General features: G+C 51.3%; 1 protein-coding gene across 1 annotated transcript in view; it reads right to left on the bottom strand.

Annotated features, from left to right (window-relative positions):
- Positions 1-17588, bottom strand: part of SEC23A (SEC23 homolog A, COPII component) — a 981910-nt gene that overhangs the window by 918506 nt on the left and 45816 nt on the right. The window contains exons 2-3 of the mRNA XM_086937358.1: positions 14123-14365; positions 13193-13250 (exon numbers count right to left, since the gene is read on the bottom strand). Coding sequence (XP_086793484.1) covers positions 13193-13250; positions 14123-14343 — 279 coding nt within the window. The 5' untranslated portion in view covers positions 14344-14365. The remainder of the gene's footprint in view (positions 1-13192; positions 13251-14122; positions 14366-17588) is intronic.

Below are 17588 nucleotides of genomic sequence, written 5' to 3'. Positions count from 1 at the left end.
GGTGAACCAGGTGGCTCTCTTGCTGGTGTGGTTGTTGAGGGTTTCTTGAGCGGAGCAAGGGTGTTGGCGCACTCGTCGATCCACTGTCTGAGGTTGCGGGCTGCGGCGTCTGGGTTGGTGGTGGTCGGTGGGTGGGTTCTGGGCGAGGGTGGTGGTCAGCTGGCTTTCGGTGATTTTGCTCCAGCAGCAGCGAGGTAGCTGTTGGGTGCGGTGGTGCGTGGTTGGTTTCTTGAAGGAGAAATGGATGCAGCGGTGGTCGGTCCAGTGGAGTTCAGTGGTTTGGTCGAAGGCGCCGTTGGTGCCTGTGGAGAAGATGGGGTCCAGCGTATGGCCGGCGGCGTGGGTGGGTGGATGCGGTGACGAGTTGTCTGAGGCCGGGTTTGGCTAGGTTGTCGATCAGGGTGGTGGAGTTGGCGTCGTTGTTATTCTCGAGGTGAAGGTTCAGGTCTCCGAGGAGGATGTAGTCCGTGGAGGTGAGTGCGTGGGTGTTGGCGAGGTCGGCGATGGAGTCGCTAAACTCAGGGGTCCGGGGGGTCTGTAGATGAGTGTTCCTCTGAGGGTGGTGTTGGGGTCGGTGTGGATCCGGAAGTGCAGGTGTTCAGCGGTGTTGATGGTGTCATCTGCGTGGGTGGCGACCTTGAGGGTGGACTTGTGGACGATGGCTATTCCTCCTCCGGTTCCGTTGGTGCAATCCCTGCGGGTGATCTTGTATCCGTCCGGGATGGCTATGGCGATGTTGGGTGCCGAGGAGTTGTTCCACCAGGTCTCGGTCAGGAAGGCCGCGTCTGGGGCGGAGGTGTCGAGCAGATCCCAGAGCTCGACGGGGTGTTTGCGTGCGGAGCGGGTGTTGAGGAGTATACAGCGGAGGTAGTTGGGTCCTGTCCTTGGAGGTTTGGTGGTTCTGTCGTAGGTGAAGCTGCAGGTGCGGCAGGAGAAGGGTTCGTAGGTCCATTTCGGGGTGGCCTGGAAGCAGGTGTGGTGTCGGCCGGCGTTGAGTGTGTGGAGGCTGATGGCGTCGTAGTGGAGTCTGGTGTTGTGGTGTTTGCGGGGTCCAGGGGTTCTGGCGCTGGGCGCGGTCCAGGAGCGGCCTCCATAAGTGAGGAGGTGGGAGGGGTGGATCAGTGGGAGGAGGGTGGGAACAGCGGGAGGAGGGTGGGAACAGCGAATGGGCGCGGGGGCAGGGCCGCAGGGGACGCAGCGGCGGGAAGGCGAAGGGAAAGGAGAAGGGGGCGGGGACGCAGGGGGCGGTGGCGGGAGGGGGACGGTGCGAGCGTGGACATGGGCAGGCAGAGGAGTGAAAAACAAAAGAACAGGCACAGTGGAGATACTACAATGAGCTACAGAAGTTTACACAGCAGTACAGGACAAAAGAAAAACCAGGAGTGACAACAATACCAAGAGCGATCAGTGGCAGCCCAGGGGGGTTTCGAACACTGGAGCACTGCAACTCTCAGCAGCAGCGGGGACGGGCGCAGTCAGGTGGAGATGCGCAGTGTGTGGGGCGACCGGCCTCAACCAAGGCCAAGGGTCGCACCCACAGCCCCGCAGTGGCCTCCATAAGTAGATAGGGTGGGGATCAGCTGGGAGGAGTGTGGGGAACAGCCAATGGGCGCGGGGGCGGGGCCGCAGCAGAGGGAATGCAAAGGGAAAGGAGGAAAAGGGGGCGGGGCGGCGGCGGCGGGTGGGGGGCGGGGATACGGGCAGGCAGAGGAGTGAAAAACAAAAGAACAGGCACAGTGGAGATACTACAATGAGCTACAGAAGTTTACACAGCAGTACAGGACAAAAGAAAAACCAGGAGTGACAACAATACCAAGAGCGATCAGTGGCAGCCCAGGGGGGTCTCGAAAACTGGAGCACTGCTACTCTCAGTAGCAGCGGGGACGGGCGCAGTCAGGTGGAGCTGCCCGGTGTGTGGGGCGACCGGCCTCAACCAAGGTCAAGGGTCGCACTCACCGCCGCGCAGCGGCCTCCATAAGTAGGGAGGTGGGAGGGGGGCTCAGCTGGGAGGAGGGTGGGGAACAGCCAATGGGCGCGGGGTCTGGTCCGTAGGGGACGCAGCGGCGGGAAGGCGAAGGGAAAGGAGGAGAAGGGGGCAGGGACGCAGGGGGAGGTGGGGGGGGAGGGGGACGGTGCGAGCGAGGACACGGGCAGGCAGAGGAGTGAAAAACAAAAGAACAGGCATAGTGGAGATACTTCAAATGCACTACAGAGGTTTACACAGCAGTACAGGACAAAAGAAAAACCAGGAGTGACAACAATACCAAGAGCGATCAGTGGCAGCCCAGGGGGTCTCGAACACTGGAGCACTGCTACTCTCAGCAGCAGCAGGGACGGGCGCAGTCAGGTGGAGCTGCGCGGTGTGTGGGGCAACCGCCCTTAACCAAGGTCAAGGGTCGCCGAACTGTATGCCCTGCTTCGGCATGTATGGACAGAGGACAAAACCCCTGCCCAGCAGCACTGGGAAGCAGAACTGGGACGCCAGCTCTCTTTCAAGGAGTGGCACCACATCTTCGACAGAGCGAGACACTCTTCCTATAATACATCCAGCATTGAGACAGCTGTAAAAAATCGACTCTCATTGGCATTAAACCCCAGTCAGGCTCCATAGGGGTTACCGAGCCATAGCGAGTGCTGCTGGCGACAATATGAAGTGATGGTCAAGCTTACCCATATCCTCTGGAACGGCCCAAAGATAACCTCGTTCTGGGACTCTGTCCTCAATGACATGGATACCCACTTCTACACTCAGTTCCCCAGGTTTCCCTCCTACATCCTACTAGGCCTGCCCAACGCTCTCACTTATCCTCACATCACATAGGGGGTGCCAGATCAGCAAAGATTTAGGGGCAGCTCACCAGACTATTCTATCTCTTTGGGGAACCACCACCACTATGACGGACCTAGGATGGCTTCAGCATCTTTAGTTCGTTCTAGGGATAGAGAAGCTCACCCTCACACTCTCTGTCCAGGACGACACATACAGAACTCACTGGCAATCCTTTACAACAGTGCTGTCCCTGGAATTGAGGGAGCTTACCTGCCACCGCTACCTACGATTACTAAAACTCTCAGACCTGGCCTCCGCTGAGGAAGAGGAGGGTACTCAATGAGTGACTCGGTTTCAAGACTCTCAGTTTTGCATATTCACATGGCTACTGGCACTTGGGAAGGGTTGTTTTTTGATTTAAAAGTTACGCTCTATATTGGTGCCTACAGGGGGGCTGTGCCTCCAGTACTGAAGAATTGTTTACTGTATTAAACTGAAGTTGTGTCAATAAAAAAAGATTTAAACCATAAAGTGCTATGGTAATGTTCAAAAGCTCAGAGATTAGGGCATAGTCCGTTTGCTTTCATTCTAACGTCTTACACAATCCCTTCTGGATGTACATATGATGGTAATCGGTTACAAAAAATTTAAATGAATCTAAGTCCGGAGTCATTTCCTCTTCTGCCATGTACACACGTCAACAACCAATAAACTGACAATTTATATTTAATATGTAAATTATCAAGGTCCCAATATCTACATCTCATTGTATTCTAATCTGGGGCTAAAGTCCAAAGCCAGTTTTCAATTGCAACCCAGTAGTTTGCAAATTCATGGGCATTGTGTCATGGTTCGGTGGGAGAGGCCTACCCTCCCCCCACGATTACCTGCAATGTGTGTATGTTTGCAATACAGGTGGTTAGCGGTTCAGTCTTCCCTTGCCGGAACCGCCGCCACATCACTCAGTGCTTCTGGGGGAATCTGCATAACCTCAGCAGTTCCCGCTGGCTCAGCAGTGGCGTAGGAATGGGTGTGCGGAGGGTGCGGGCCGCCCCAGGTGTCATCACTGAGGGGGGTGACAAAATGGCAAAAATATGTGATTTAAAAAAAAATGTTTGCCATTTTGTCAAGTCGAGAGTGACAAGAAATTTTCTGCATCGGGTACCACCTGACCTTGCTACGACACTGCGGCTCAGTGCTTCGTACTAGCGCCCTTGCCAGGACTAGGCGCTTGCTCAGGTTCAGGATGCCTTTCCAGGTATTTCTAGAGGCCGCGCCGGAGCACTGCCTCATCCTTTCCGTACTTTGTTAATTTATGCTTCCTAGCGCTACCACTGTTCGGGACATTGTTCAGCTCCAGTGCGAATGCACTGGAAGTGCTTATAAGATATTGGGGACATCCTGCCATGTACTCTGGGGGTTTGGGTCAGAGGGTACCTGGCTCCACAATAACTCTTTCCGCTTGCCACATCACGCTGGAGCGCTTATTTTGTTTATTCCTGCATAGTGCTGGAGCGCTTCTTTTGTTTCTTACCACATCGAGCTGGAGCGCTTACCTTGGTTATTTCTGCATCGCGCTGGAGCGCCTGATATGGTTGTTTGTACACCGCGCTAGAGCGCTTGTTTTGGGTATTTCTACACCGCGCCAGAGCGCTTATTGTTTTTGGGTGCACTGAACAGGAGCACATGACTGTTGGCTTGCACTGCGCAGGAGCGCTGATCAGTACATTGATGTGATGGCTTCTAATCCTATGATGTTCCAGTCCTGAGGTAACCACTATTCCACATGTGTGTATGAAGTGACAAGAGGGTGTCTGCCTGTGCGGGTTGTAATAGGTTTCTCCCATTGTCTCCCTTCCAAGCTGGTGGTCTGGTTGCTCCGAACAGAGGGAGGTCCTCTTCTAGTCTTCCGGACATCATCTCCTCCACCCTTAGCTTCCTTCCCCACTCCCATCTTCATCCTAGTTCGTTTACACATCTCGATTGGGGTATGGTGGGTATGGGGGTGATAGCTCATGTCGTCTCTGCAAGATGTCTCCGCAAGTAACAGGTAACTTGTGGGGAACCTGACACATTCTGACTGCAAAATGGCTTACTGTTAAGTACCGAACCCATTTTGGGTAACAGAAATGCAGTTACTACTCACATAATGGGTTTACCAATCGATTCTGAATCACACATAGAAAGGGGGGCCTTGGAAGGGACTCCTTAAGGGCAGTGGTAACAGATTTGCAAAGGGGAAGTTGTTCTTACTGGATAGCCTTTGCTTTGGGAATCATGTCAGGCGACCAATGCCAGCTCCCTTGACTTGTTCCCAAACAGAATTTTTTTTTCCCAGCTAATAATTATCTTGGCTCCTTCTGTAAACTGCAAGACCATAAACAACCATAGCTTATAGCCAGCAAAAACAGCTAAAGGCTACCTTTCTGGGACAGAGGTAATTATTTCCTTTTAGTCAGGGAACAGATGTCTGGTTCCTCAGATGTTCTGTTGAAGAAAAGTCTAACTACCTGTGTCAACTCGATGCTTAGCCATGTGTCTGGGTGATTCTGAATATCTTTCATCAAAAAGAGAAGAGCAGTCGGGGCGTGGCTTGGCGGGCGAAGATGGCGGTCGCAGCCTTGTAGAGCTCCCGCCGGCCCGGACTTAATTCGATCATTTATCCTGTCCCCCGAGCCCGCTGTTGGTGCCCAGTGATTGCTTTCGATCTGGGAAGTCTCCTGTCTACTTTGGTGTGCTGATCCTGCAATTCCTCCCTTCCTGTGATCGAAGGGAGGCGGCGGCGGAGTGCGGCCTGGTGGCCGGCCGGAGACCGGGGTCCTCGAGTTTCGCGACGCCTGGTGGCAGCTGCGACCTGGCGGGTGCGGGTGGCATCCGCTACGCCGCCCTTGGCTCATCTCTTCGACCGCGATCGCCTGGAGATCGGGACGGTGCCAACAGCTCCTACCCATCGGCTCATCCCCTGAACGACCAACGAGCGGTGGCGGTGAGGCGTGGCCCCGCGACAGTCTGGGGACAGGGTTCCTTGTGCCCGGAGGCGGCCGGGGATGGACTAGTGGCCGGTAGGGGCATCTGATCCGCCTCCCCTGGCTCGGCCCGCTGGATACGGCTGCCCACAGACTGCGGACCCGCAGATTTCTCCTGCTATACCCTGGACGGCTGCTTGTGGGGACGAGTGTGGTTACGGCCTGTTCTGCCGGGGTGACGCCGGGACCTCGATTTTCGCGACATCCGACCGCGGCGGCCGGCCCGCATCCCTCCCTGGGGCCTCATCTGGGCCGCCCCGCTCAGGATTTGTGACAGTGCCCGAAGGTTCGAAGGTGGTGTCCGCCCTGCCCGGCGCTTGCCATGACCAGGGACAGAGGAGGTGGCCCGCCTAAACATGGCCCCATCGATAAATTCACCGGGCCGAGTGGTGGCGCCGGGGCGGCCGGTGGCAGCGGCGGCCCCGGGCCGGACAATGCAGCTATCCTAGCGGCCATCACCCAATCTAGGGACATGCTCGATGCCAAGATTGGAGCGGTTGGGGCGGATGTCACGCTCCTGCGCCAGGACCTTCGCAACGCGGTGGAGCGGATCGCTGGGGCCGAGACCCGTATCACTGAGACTGAGGCGGACATTAGTGGCCTGAAGAAGCGCCTAGCGGAGGTGGAGAGCGTCCAAAAGACACTGGCGGCCCACGTGGAAGATGCAGAAGGGCGCGCGCGGCGCAACAACCTCCGCTTCATCGGATTTCCGGAGCGGTGCGAGAAGGACAACATGGAGCGGTTCCTGACCGGGTGGCTGGAGAGCTGGCTCCCCGAAGGGGCACTGTCTACGTGCTTCGTGATTGAGAGGGCCCACAGGGCTCTGACCCAGCGGCCACCGGAGGGTGAGCGCCCACGGCCAGTTATCGCTCGCCTGCTGAACTATCATGACCGGGATGTTATCCTGCGGGAGGCGAGGAACAAGGGCTCCCTCACCTTCGAGAATCATACCATCATGATTTTCCCGGACTACACGAAGATGGTGCAGCAGCAGCGGCAATCCTTCATGGACGCTAAGGCTAAGCTTCGGGGCCTCAAGCTCCAATACTCGCTCCTGTATCCGGCTCGCCTGCGAGTAATATATCAGTCTCGGACCCATTTCTTCGATTCGCCTGAGGAGGTGTTCCGCTGGACCGATGAGGCGGTGCGACTCCGGCCCCATGCCCAGCCGGGGCTGGACCCGGGCAGGTCTCAGGGATCGTCGCCGGAGCGGACGGATCGCCAGCCCAAGAAGGGCCGCCATCGGAGGTCTCGCTCCAAGAAAAGATCGGCTTCCGCCTGTGCATCGCAATCGGGTGGTGCCAGGGACTCGGAACACTCCGATGCGGGCAGCTGAACACTGTTGGGCCTACTCGCACTTTGTATGCTGCAAACTGACTTGCCCTGCCTCGGCTGGTGAGACTGTTTCATTTTGTCCTTGATGTGCCAGCCGATTCCCATGTGAAGACTTCAGTTATTGTCATGGGACGCAGTGTGGCTCGGAGGGTACCATATGTGGGCCTCAGACCCTCACGGATGTGAGTGTTGTTGGGGGGGTGGTGAGTGTGTGTCATGGTGGGGTTGTGGGGATCCATTGGTATGGCGGGCCCTGGGTCCTCTGTTTTGGGCCCGGGTCTCTCCATGCCGCGACAGGTACTTCAATGTTTTCTGAGGTATTGGGGTGGTGGGTGTGGGGTGTGGGGGGGTGTTTTGGTGTTGCAATTGTTGGGGGGGTTCTGGGTTGGGAAGGGGGCGCTGAGTTTGCGGGCTGGGGGGGTGGGTCCACACATGTCGGGGGCTGTGATTCTTGTCGATTTGCGGGTTGCACCTTCCAGATTTTGGACTGTATACTGACAATGGCTGATGCTGCGATTGTGTCTCCTTCAAGGACCCTGCGGGTGGTGACATGGAATGTGCGGGGTATCCTGGATAAGATCAAGCGTGGGGCTGTGCTGCGGTGGGGGAAGAGGGAGATGGTGGATGTCCTCCTGCTTCAGGAAACGCACATGCTGGGCTCCAAGGCCCTAAGCCTCCAGAGGTTCGGTTATCACCAGGTCTATCATGCTGGCTTTACGAGGGGATCACGGGGGGTGGCCATATTGATACATCGTAGGGTGGCCTATGTTCATGAGAAGCAATGGATCGACCCTCAGGGCAGGTTTGTCTTTGTTAAGGGCCTACTGGGTTCCGAGCCGGTGGTCTTTGGAAGTGTTTACGCCCCTCCCCCCCTGCAATGGGCACTGTCTGAGCGGCTGTTTGCGTTGTGGGATGAAATCCCCGAGGTCCTGACTGTGGTGGGGGGTGATTGGAATGAAGTCATGGATGTGGGCCTGGACCGCCAACGGCGTGCGCGTGTGGTGTCTGACCCCCCCCCGCGGCTGCCCCCACCCGGTTGTGTGCGACTGTGCGTAGTCTGGGCTGGATCGATGTGTGGCGGCATTTTCATCCCGCTGTGCAGGCCTTCACGTATGTATCGGCGGTGCATGGGTCGTTCTCGAGACTCGATTATTTGTTTGTACCGGGTGCCTGTCTGAGCCATGTCAGGGACGCCGCGATACTCCCCAGGGGCCTCTCGGATCATTCCCCTGTCTTGGCCACCCTGACCCTCCCCTCTAAACGACAACCCTTTCGCTGGCGTATGTCCGCCTGGCAGTTGCAGCGGCCAGAGTATGTGGCGCACCTACGCGAAGAGATCGATCACTTCTGGCGCGAGAACTTGGTGGGGGGCGTCGATGCCATTGTTGTGTGGGAGGCGCTGAAGCCCACGATCCGGGGCATTGATATAGCTTGGTGTGCGGACGCTCGGCGGGAGCGTCGGGAGGCCATTGTGACTGCCGCGGCCCGCGTAGAGGAGCTGGAGCAGCGTGGTCGACTCGGGGGTGACGAGGGCGTCGTGCGACAGCTCCTGCAGGCCCAGCAGACTTATTCCTCGGTCCTGTACGAGGAGGCCCGGCAGGCGTGGCTCGCCACGCGCAGCAGGGTGTATCAGTGGGGCGATAAGTCCTGCACCATGCTACATAGGCTTTGCCAGGCGACTTTCCAGCCCCTTGAGCTACCCGGCCTTACGGCGGGGGATGGCTCAGTTATGACCGACCCGGATCGGTTGGCGGCTAGCTTTGCCCGCTACTACGAGGCACAATACGCTCCTCGCGACCCACTGGTGGAGGGCGAGATTGCCTCATACTTGGATGACCTACTCCCGCAGGCAGTCCCGGAGGAGACTAGAACGGCCTTAGAGGCCCCGCTTACGTCCGAGGAACTTGGGGAGGCCCTTGGCCAATTGAATACTGGGAAGGCGCCCGGCCCTAGCGGTTATCCTGCCGAATTTTATAAGAAGTTTCATGTCCAGCTGGGACCCCACTTTCGCAATGCCCTAGAGGCAGCTCGGTCTAGAGGCGAGCTGCCACCTGACTGGCGTCATGCTGAGATTGTGGTCTTTTTGAAGCCTGGCAGGGCGCCGGACCGCCACGACTCTTACAGGCCAATCTCCCTCCTCAATATCGAGGCCAAGATCTTGGCGAAAGCCCTGGCGAACCGCCTTCTGCCCCACATCGCCGACCTGGTCCACCCTGACCAGGCCGGGTTCATGCCGCACAGGGCCACTCGACATAATATCCGGCGGGCGCAGGCAGCGATCGATGCCATGGGTGCTAGGGATGAACAGGCCGCGCTCCTCCTCGTGGACATGGACCGGGCCTTTGACTCGGTGAGTTGGGCGTATTTGTTCACCTTGTTGGCCCGCCTCAATCTAGGGCCTGTTTTCTTGTCCTATATCCGTCTCCTGTATACCAATGTTACGGCATCGGTCCGTGTGGCCGGTGCGGTCTCAGGGCGCTTCCAGATCGGCCGTGGTACTCGGCAGGGCTGCCCGCTGTCCCCCTATCTGTTTGCCCTGGCCATGGAGCCCCTGGCGTCGCGGGTACGAATGGATGCCCATCTGCGTGGCTTTGTCTGGACCGATACCCTTACGGATAGAATTGCACTTTACGCGGATGACGTCCTCCTGTTCCTTACCAACCTGCGGCGTTCGGGCCCTCGAGTGTTGGAGATCATGCGGGGGTTTGGCGAAGTCTCAGGGCTCCGCCTTAACCTGTCTAAGTCGACCCTATGGGTATTATGTGGCGGAGTGGTTGCCGACCCTTGGGCCGCCGACCTGCGCGTGGCGACGGACGGCCTGAAATATTTGGGTGTTTTCCTCTCGACTTCGCGAGCCGTGGCCTGGACACGCAGTGTCTTGCCGGTGTGGGAACGGGTCCAGGCGGATGTTAAAACATGGTCCAGAATGCCACTTACAATCTTTGGGAGGTCGGCCATCTTTAAGATGGTGGCGCTGCCGAGACTGTTGTACCAACTTCAACATTTCCCGCATCCTATTGGCATGGAGTGGTTCCGTCAGGTGAACTCTGTGCTGAGCCGCTTCCTGTGGGATGGCGGAGCAGCCAGGGTGGCCCTGAGGACATGCTTTCTGTCCACCTACTGTGGTGGTTTGGCCACATCCGACCTCCTCTCCTACTACCAGGCATCACATCTTCTTGTCCTCAATGAATGGTGGTACGGGGACAGGAGTGACCCGGCCTATGCCCTGGAGAGACATCTCATGGGTGACCGTACGCTCCATACCGTTCTTTACTCGGCCCGTATACGCCGTGGGTTGCCGTCGGTGACAAAAGTGGTCTTTGCAGTGTGGCGGCAGTCCTTGCGCCGCATGGGTTGGTGGGGCAAATTAACAGCTGAAATGCCGCTGTGGCACAACGGTTTGCTCCCAGAACTGGCGGCCCTGGCCGGGTTCGAGGGCTGGGAGGCTATTGGGATTACGCAACTGGGCCAAGTCATGTCAGGCGCAACCCTCAAGTCCTTTGAGGAAATCCGAGTGGAGTTCCAGATGCCTCAGTCCCAGTTCTTCCGTTATTTACAGCTGAGACATGCCCTCGCCCCAAGCATTGCCGGCCTCGACTCCCTACCGGAGTTCAGCCCGATTGAGGCGAAAGTGTTTATGGGAGACTTGGGTGACAAGAAGGTCTCTAGGATTTATCAGTCCCTTGTTATTCACTGCTCATCCACTCTCAGCTCCCTTCGGGAGGCATGGGAGGTAGACGTGGGCGCCTTGGATGAGGACGATTGGAGGGAGGCACTGGAGTCCCCGCGCGGCACCGCTATCGCGGTTCGGCTCCGCTTGATACAATTCAAGTACCTGCATCGTGCCTATTACACGCGTGAACGACTGTGGAAGGCTGGTTTGATTGCGTCATCGGAGTGCCTGCGCTGTGGAGATGTGCCTGGCTCCCTGTTGCATACGGTGTGGTCGTGTGGTCGCCTGGCTGGATTCTGGAGGGGCGTGTGGAATTGTCTGGCTGAGGTCCTGGGCTGGGATCTTCCTCGAACCCACAGGCTAGGCCTGCTGCACATCATGGAAGGGGTTGGGGGCAACATATATAAACGTCACCTGTTGCTCCTGGGCCTGGTGGTTGCTAAGCGTGACTTGGCTCGGGCCTGGAAATCTGTGAGGGCCCCCCCCATGTCTGCGTGGAAGGCTGGGCTGGACTACTTTATGGGTCTTAAGAAACCGGTCTTTGAGGCGCGGGGCTGCCCACGCAAACACTTCAAGATCTGGAAGCGGTGGGCCGACTACCGTGGCCTGTCCTTGGAACCCCCGGTGGAGCAGGAGGAGGACATTTGATCGCAGTGACTTTTCTGGCCCCAATGGCAAGACCCAGGTTGCACTATACCTGCTTCCTCTATGTGAATCGTCTTTGTGTTGCTTCTGTACATGTGTGGCCGGGGGGGGGGTGGTGGGTACGGGTGGGGGTGTAGTTGGGGTTGGGATGGGTTGTTAGGGCATTTTTAAAGCTGAGCTTCATTGATACTTGCTTCGTAAATACTATGTATGTCATCACTGCATTGATACTGATGTGGTGATCTTGGTGTGTGAAGATGCCACATTCTTGATACTCTTTTGCTCAATAAAATTGGTTGTGAAAAAAAGAGAAGAGCAAGGTCCAAGAGGACAGATGCGACTCAGTTTTATACATGAATGGCATTTCAATCTGTTGGTTCCCAAATAGATTTCTTTGCAAAAAAGGCAATCCTCAAAGTCATCAATTCTCCTATCTTTTGGGTGCATGAGAAAATTTCATAAGTAGAATGCCCTACACATTCATAGGCTGGTTAAATTAAGCTATACATTTCCATCATGCCCTTGTTTCTCTAAACAGTGATGATATCATGCAATGTAATAATTCCAATGCAAGCATTGCTTCAAATGTGAAAACAACCTTCCCAGAAAGATGAGGGAGCAAAAAATAAATCCATGCCCAAAAAATGTCACTTCTCAAGAAAGCTCTCCCACTGTCCTGCTGATAGGTAGAAAAACAGGGATGTGAATATGTTTGTTGGTGCTGAAGTGTGAAGTGGTGATGGTGGTGGGGGGGTGAGTAAGGCTAATTCTTGGTCTTTTTCCAATAGTTGTAAGGAGACAGCAACTTTTGGAGATGCTTTTTCCAGCTCTGCCTATAGTACTGACATTCCCAACCAGCTCAGAGAGGGAGACAGAACTTCAGAATAAATGCTTTATCCTCTGTACCGCCAAAACAATACAATACTAATTTACTCTAGGCCTCCCGAAAGCAACTGTGCACCAAGGTGAATGATCATGCCACCACTTGCCTCAATTACTTTACCTCTACCTTTTAGTGCCACAGTCATTTAAAATGACCAATAAAACATACCTCAGTTGCTTTTTTACAAATTAGGTTTTCTCTATATACTAATGATCCCTGACTTTTTCCCTTGATCCTTCAACCTTAAATGTCATCATTCAGATCTTAGTCAACCTTCCTCTTAACAAAGCTATTAAACACTAAAATGACAATTTAAGTGGTTTAAGAATTCCGGTGCACATGATTTGTCCTCTCCCACTTCTTGCAGGGAGGTTTTACTTACATAAACTAACATTGCACTTTAAATCATCATATACTCAATTGTCATTGGGTTTCCACTGAGAGTGAGGTACTTTAAAAAAAATGTCTTCCCTTTCTCTGGATTACTAAACATTTGCAAGACATTAAAAAGTTGCAAACTTTGCATTTTATTTGTGATTTAAAAAAAAAGAATTCAAATAAATAAATAAATAAATTAGAAGGCCTGTTTAGTATTTAGAAGTTAGTGAATCATTTCCATGGCACTGCTTTCCAGATGTCCTCAAACAATCACATACAGTGTACTTCATTGGCTACTAAGGTAGATTACTTCAAACAATAAGACTTAGAGTTATGAAGCCTGAAGTAAAAATATGCAGGTTTAATGAAATTGGTGGTCTGCCCATTTCAAAGTATTTGTCGACAAAGTCCAAAATGACTAACTGAATTGTAAACTAAGAAGAATGTATTATGAAAATGAGAAACACAATAATTTAACGTACCTGATTTCGCTGATAACAAAAGTTGCAGGCCCAAAGTTTTGCTCTGTAATCTACCTGACTAAAAAAAAACAACAATAGATACAATGAGTAAGATATCTCACATGAATCATTATTTATTTCACAGGGCAGACTAAAAAGATTCCTTCTATAACAGGACCATTACGCAACAATAAGAGAGTAGACACTCATTCAATGTGGATAATATGCTAAGAGCAGGTACTACAAACCATCAGAATGTAGGTCATCTCACCTCTTGTATCACCTGTAATACTGCAATTGTGAAAGACTTGAAATATCAATAAAATGGGGCTCTTCCACAAAGAATCACGTTTTTATTAATGGATTGGGATCCAGCTCTGAGCATATCATCTTCGGAAACAAGCAGAATGAGTCAAGTCTTCAAGCATCGTGTTTGCAATGCCTCATCCTTAGAGAATCTTACCAGATATCCATTCAGAAGCCAATAGCCTAAATGTTTTTTGAAGAGGCCCATCACTATCTTAACAAACATCTACCAGGGACAATATAATTGGTGAGAAAATGAAATATCTTCTGACAGACAAATGAAAATGATCAACGAAAACAGAGCTAACACTTCCATGTCTAAACCGGGGTGTGCAAAACTGTATTTTTAGGAGAAGTTTCATGATTTTGCTCTTTTGGAGGGGGAATGTGGTGTTCCAGGATTGCAGGTGAATGTTTATGCAAGATACCCAGATGAGATTTGTTAGAGCAGTAATTGTCTCAAATCAAGACATTTTCTGTATGAGCCAGATTCTGCTGTTATCAGTTTATTCTTTGTTGCTACTGTTACCACTTTTAAACAGGAGCTCCTCGAGTATTAAACAGAATTAAACACAGCTTACCGCAATCAATGTAAAACTAGATGAGAGACAAACATGCATTAATAAAAAATTCTATTTTAATTACCATAGAGGGTTCAGAACAGCACGACACGTGGTCCTACTGCAAAGCACAGGCTCATACTGAATAGGTGGCAGATCTGGCCGCTCTTTCAAAGGTGTGAAGAGAGAAGCCACTGGAACCACCATTCTGGTAGCCTCTAACCGACTTGAAGGCCAAACATTCCAACTAAATCGAACTCCATCGCGGTCCTCATTCTGCTGTATGAATTCTAAGAAGGTCGTCATTATTAAAATCCTTTGAAAAGACCTGTAGGAAGAACACAAACAATGAATAATTTAATGAGATTTGTGGTAAATATTGCATTTACATTAAAAAAATACAAATCAATTGACATTTTTTAAGAATTTCCCTTTGCTGACATTTGTATTTTAGGACTTAAAGACTGTTAAACGCACTTAAGGAATTGGTGACCAATAGACCCCATTTATACCCAACTTGTTGTTGCTTATTTTCAGCTCTCTGTGAATAAAGCAAAGTATCTATTTTTTATTTATTTGTAGTGCGCCAGTGGCCATGTAGAGAGGGCTCCTTTGGAGTAGTAGAATCCGAAGACTTTTAAATGTTCAAAATCTACCATCACCTCCTGTGGTACACCTTACCTTCTCATAGAAGCTACATTTGGAGAGTTAAGTGTGAAAAGTAGACTCCAAGAACTAGAAGATGACAGAGACCCAGTAGAAATCTAGCTGGAGAAGATCAAAGAGACAGTTAAATCAACCTGCTAGGACGTGCTGGGTCCTAACAAACCCAAACATAATGGGGACTCTCTGCAAAACCCAAGCAAGAAAGGAAAAGAAAGCTCCAGTCAACACCAGCAAGCAAGAGCAAAAAAAGTGAAAGTTCAAGGGGAATACACTAAAAGCAAAAAGGAAGCAAAGAGAAGCTTTAGAGCAGACAAGCGAAGATTTATCAATGGTCTTGCCACAGAAGCCCAGGAAGGAGCAAGTCATGGAAACTTAAAAGAACTCTATGACATACCAAGGAAACTCCTTCAGATGTAGCAAGCCAGAAAGACCTGTTAAAGACAAAGTTGGAAAATCGATCATTGGTAATGAAGGCCAACAATGAAGATGGGTGGAGCACTTTGAAAAACTGCTGAATTTGCCCGTGCCGCAGTCTCCACCAGACATACAGCCAATGACTTGCCAATCGACTGCAGAGGACCAACCAAAGAAGAAATATGGCGAGCCAGCAAACATCTGAGAAATAGGATCTGGCAGCATGCTTTCAGAGGCACTGAAGGCAAACAGTAAAACATCAGTAGACATGCTCTATCTCATGTTTGGAAGGATCTGGGAAGAGGAAAAATTGCCATTAGACTGGAAGGAGGAATTACTGATAAAGATTGTCAAGAAGTGGACTTCAGTAACTGAGCAAACTACAGACAACCCTTCTATCAACCCCAGGCAAGGTTGTCAACAGAGTCATACTGAACAGAATGAAGGAACAAGTCGACACTCAGTTACAAGACCAGAAAGCTGGCTTCCACAAAGATAGATCCTGCACAGACCAGACTGCAAAACTGTGCATCATCATTGAGCAATCGATGGCCTGAAACTCCCGCCTTTATGTCAACTTCATAGACTATGAGAAGGCATGGACAGGAAGACCCTTTGGAAACTCGTCTGCCAATACAGTGTGCCACATAAACTTGCAAGAATCATCAGGAACTCTTATGAGGGAGTGACCTGCAAGAGAATCCACAGAGGACAATTCACAGAAGCCTTCAAAGTGAGGACCGGTGTCCGCCAGGGTTGTTTGCTCTTGCCTTTTCTCTTCCTGCTGGCCATAGACTGGGTCCTGAAGACATCTACAGCAAGGAAAAGAAATGGGATCCAGTGGATACCTTGGATGCAGATTGACAATCTGGACTTCACAGACGACATGACCTTACTCTCCCATACCGATCTGCAGATGCAAGAGAAGACCAACAAAGTTACAGTCACACCAACACAACTTAGCCTCAACATCCAAAGGGGAAAAACCAAGATCCTGAAGGTTAACACGGCCAGCACAACGGCAGTCACTCTTGCAGGTGAGGCACTGGAACAAGTGGAGGCCTTCACCTATCTGGGCAGAGTCACAGACAAGCAGGGTGGTATAGACACCAACATCAAAGCAAGAATTGGCAAAGCAAGGCTTGCCTTCATTCAGTTAAAGACAATTAACGAGCTCCAAGGACCTAATGCTGCACAACAAGATCAGGCTTTTTTACACCAATGTAAAATCGGTACCTCTGTATGGAGTAGAATCTTGAAGAACAACAATGACCACCACAACAAAGTCCAGACCTTCAGCAAAATCTGTCTGAGTAAAATCCTCCAAATCCAATGGCTAAAACCATCAGGAACACTGACATATGGCAGCAGAGTTTACATCTCCCTGCTCATTAAGAAATCATGAAAAGACCCTAGGGCTGGCTAGGTCACACCTTCCACAAGATTGCATCAAACACCACGAGACAAGCCCTCACCTGGAACCCTCAAGAGAAAAGGAAATGAGGAAGGCCAAGAATAACCTAGTATTGACGTCTCAAGGCTGACTGCAAGGAGATAGGTAACACCTGGAATCAGACTGAAAGAAAAGCAGAGGACATAGATGGCTGGAGAGTCCTGGTTGATTACCTATACTTAGGCTGTCCGGTTTTAGGTTTAAACCTATAATAACTGATAAAACCCCACTGAAAGAGAAATAGCCCTCACCGTTGAAAACATATAAACACTGAAAAAAACAAATGCACAAACCACATTTGTGCAGGAAAAACCGCTAACTAAATGCCATTCAAAAGAAAGGAAAAGGGGGGTGAAATTAATTTTATTTCATCCTGAAGGGGTCAATACAATGTAACTTTGTTATGCAAGCTAGCAGTAAAAAAAAGTCTGGGCTAACAATATTCTGCTTGAGTTTTGTTGTTTAGGGATGCCACTAAAATATTGTTTCTTCTTCTTATTGTTTTTGTCAGTTTTGTGGTCTTTTGTGTAAAGATGCAGGCTTTAGAAGTGTTTAAGTCTTGTTCAATTATTTTAATTGTATAGAATAAGAAAATATAATAATCATATTTGATATTTTGGCTGCGTTTGATTCTTTCACTGATAGGTAAAATGGCTGGTTTCATAAGAATCTTTCCTAATATGTGTCCTCATATTTACCCAAAGAGAATGGGTAAAAACTCTTAATACATCAGCCCTCAGTTTCTAGTGAGTCAGTATTGATAGTAGGTGAATTGCCAAAACCTCAGGCTTTAAACATTTAATGCAAGGTATAGTAACAAGTACGTGTGAAATGAGGAGCTATCACCAAGCATCTGGGATAGAGGTGAAAACTGACACCAGACGTTTGGAAAACATGGAACGCAGTGTCACTTGGAATGCTCTGCAAAAAAGGTTCTTTCCAAATTCAGCAAAGATTGGGGTGATATTTTTTGTATTTGCAGTAATTCAGCTATGCATATGAAAAAGTACCAATGTTG

Source organism: Lissotriton vulgaris, chromosome 9, assembly GCF_964263255.1.
Source record: "Lissotriton vulgaris chromosome 9, aLisVul1.2, whole genome shotgun sequence".
In the NCBI taxonomy this organism is placed as follows: Eukaryota; Metazoa; Chordata; class Amphibia; order Caudata; family Salamandridae; genus Lissotriton; species Lissotriton vulgaris.
Note: the sequence above shows the minus strand (reverse complement) of the source record. Positions and strands in the feature narration are given on the sequence as shown.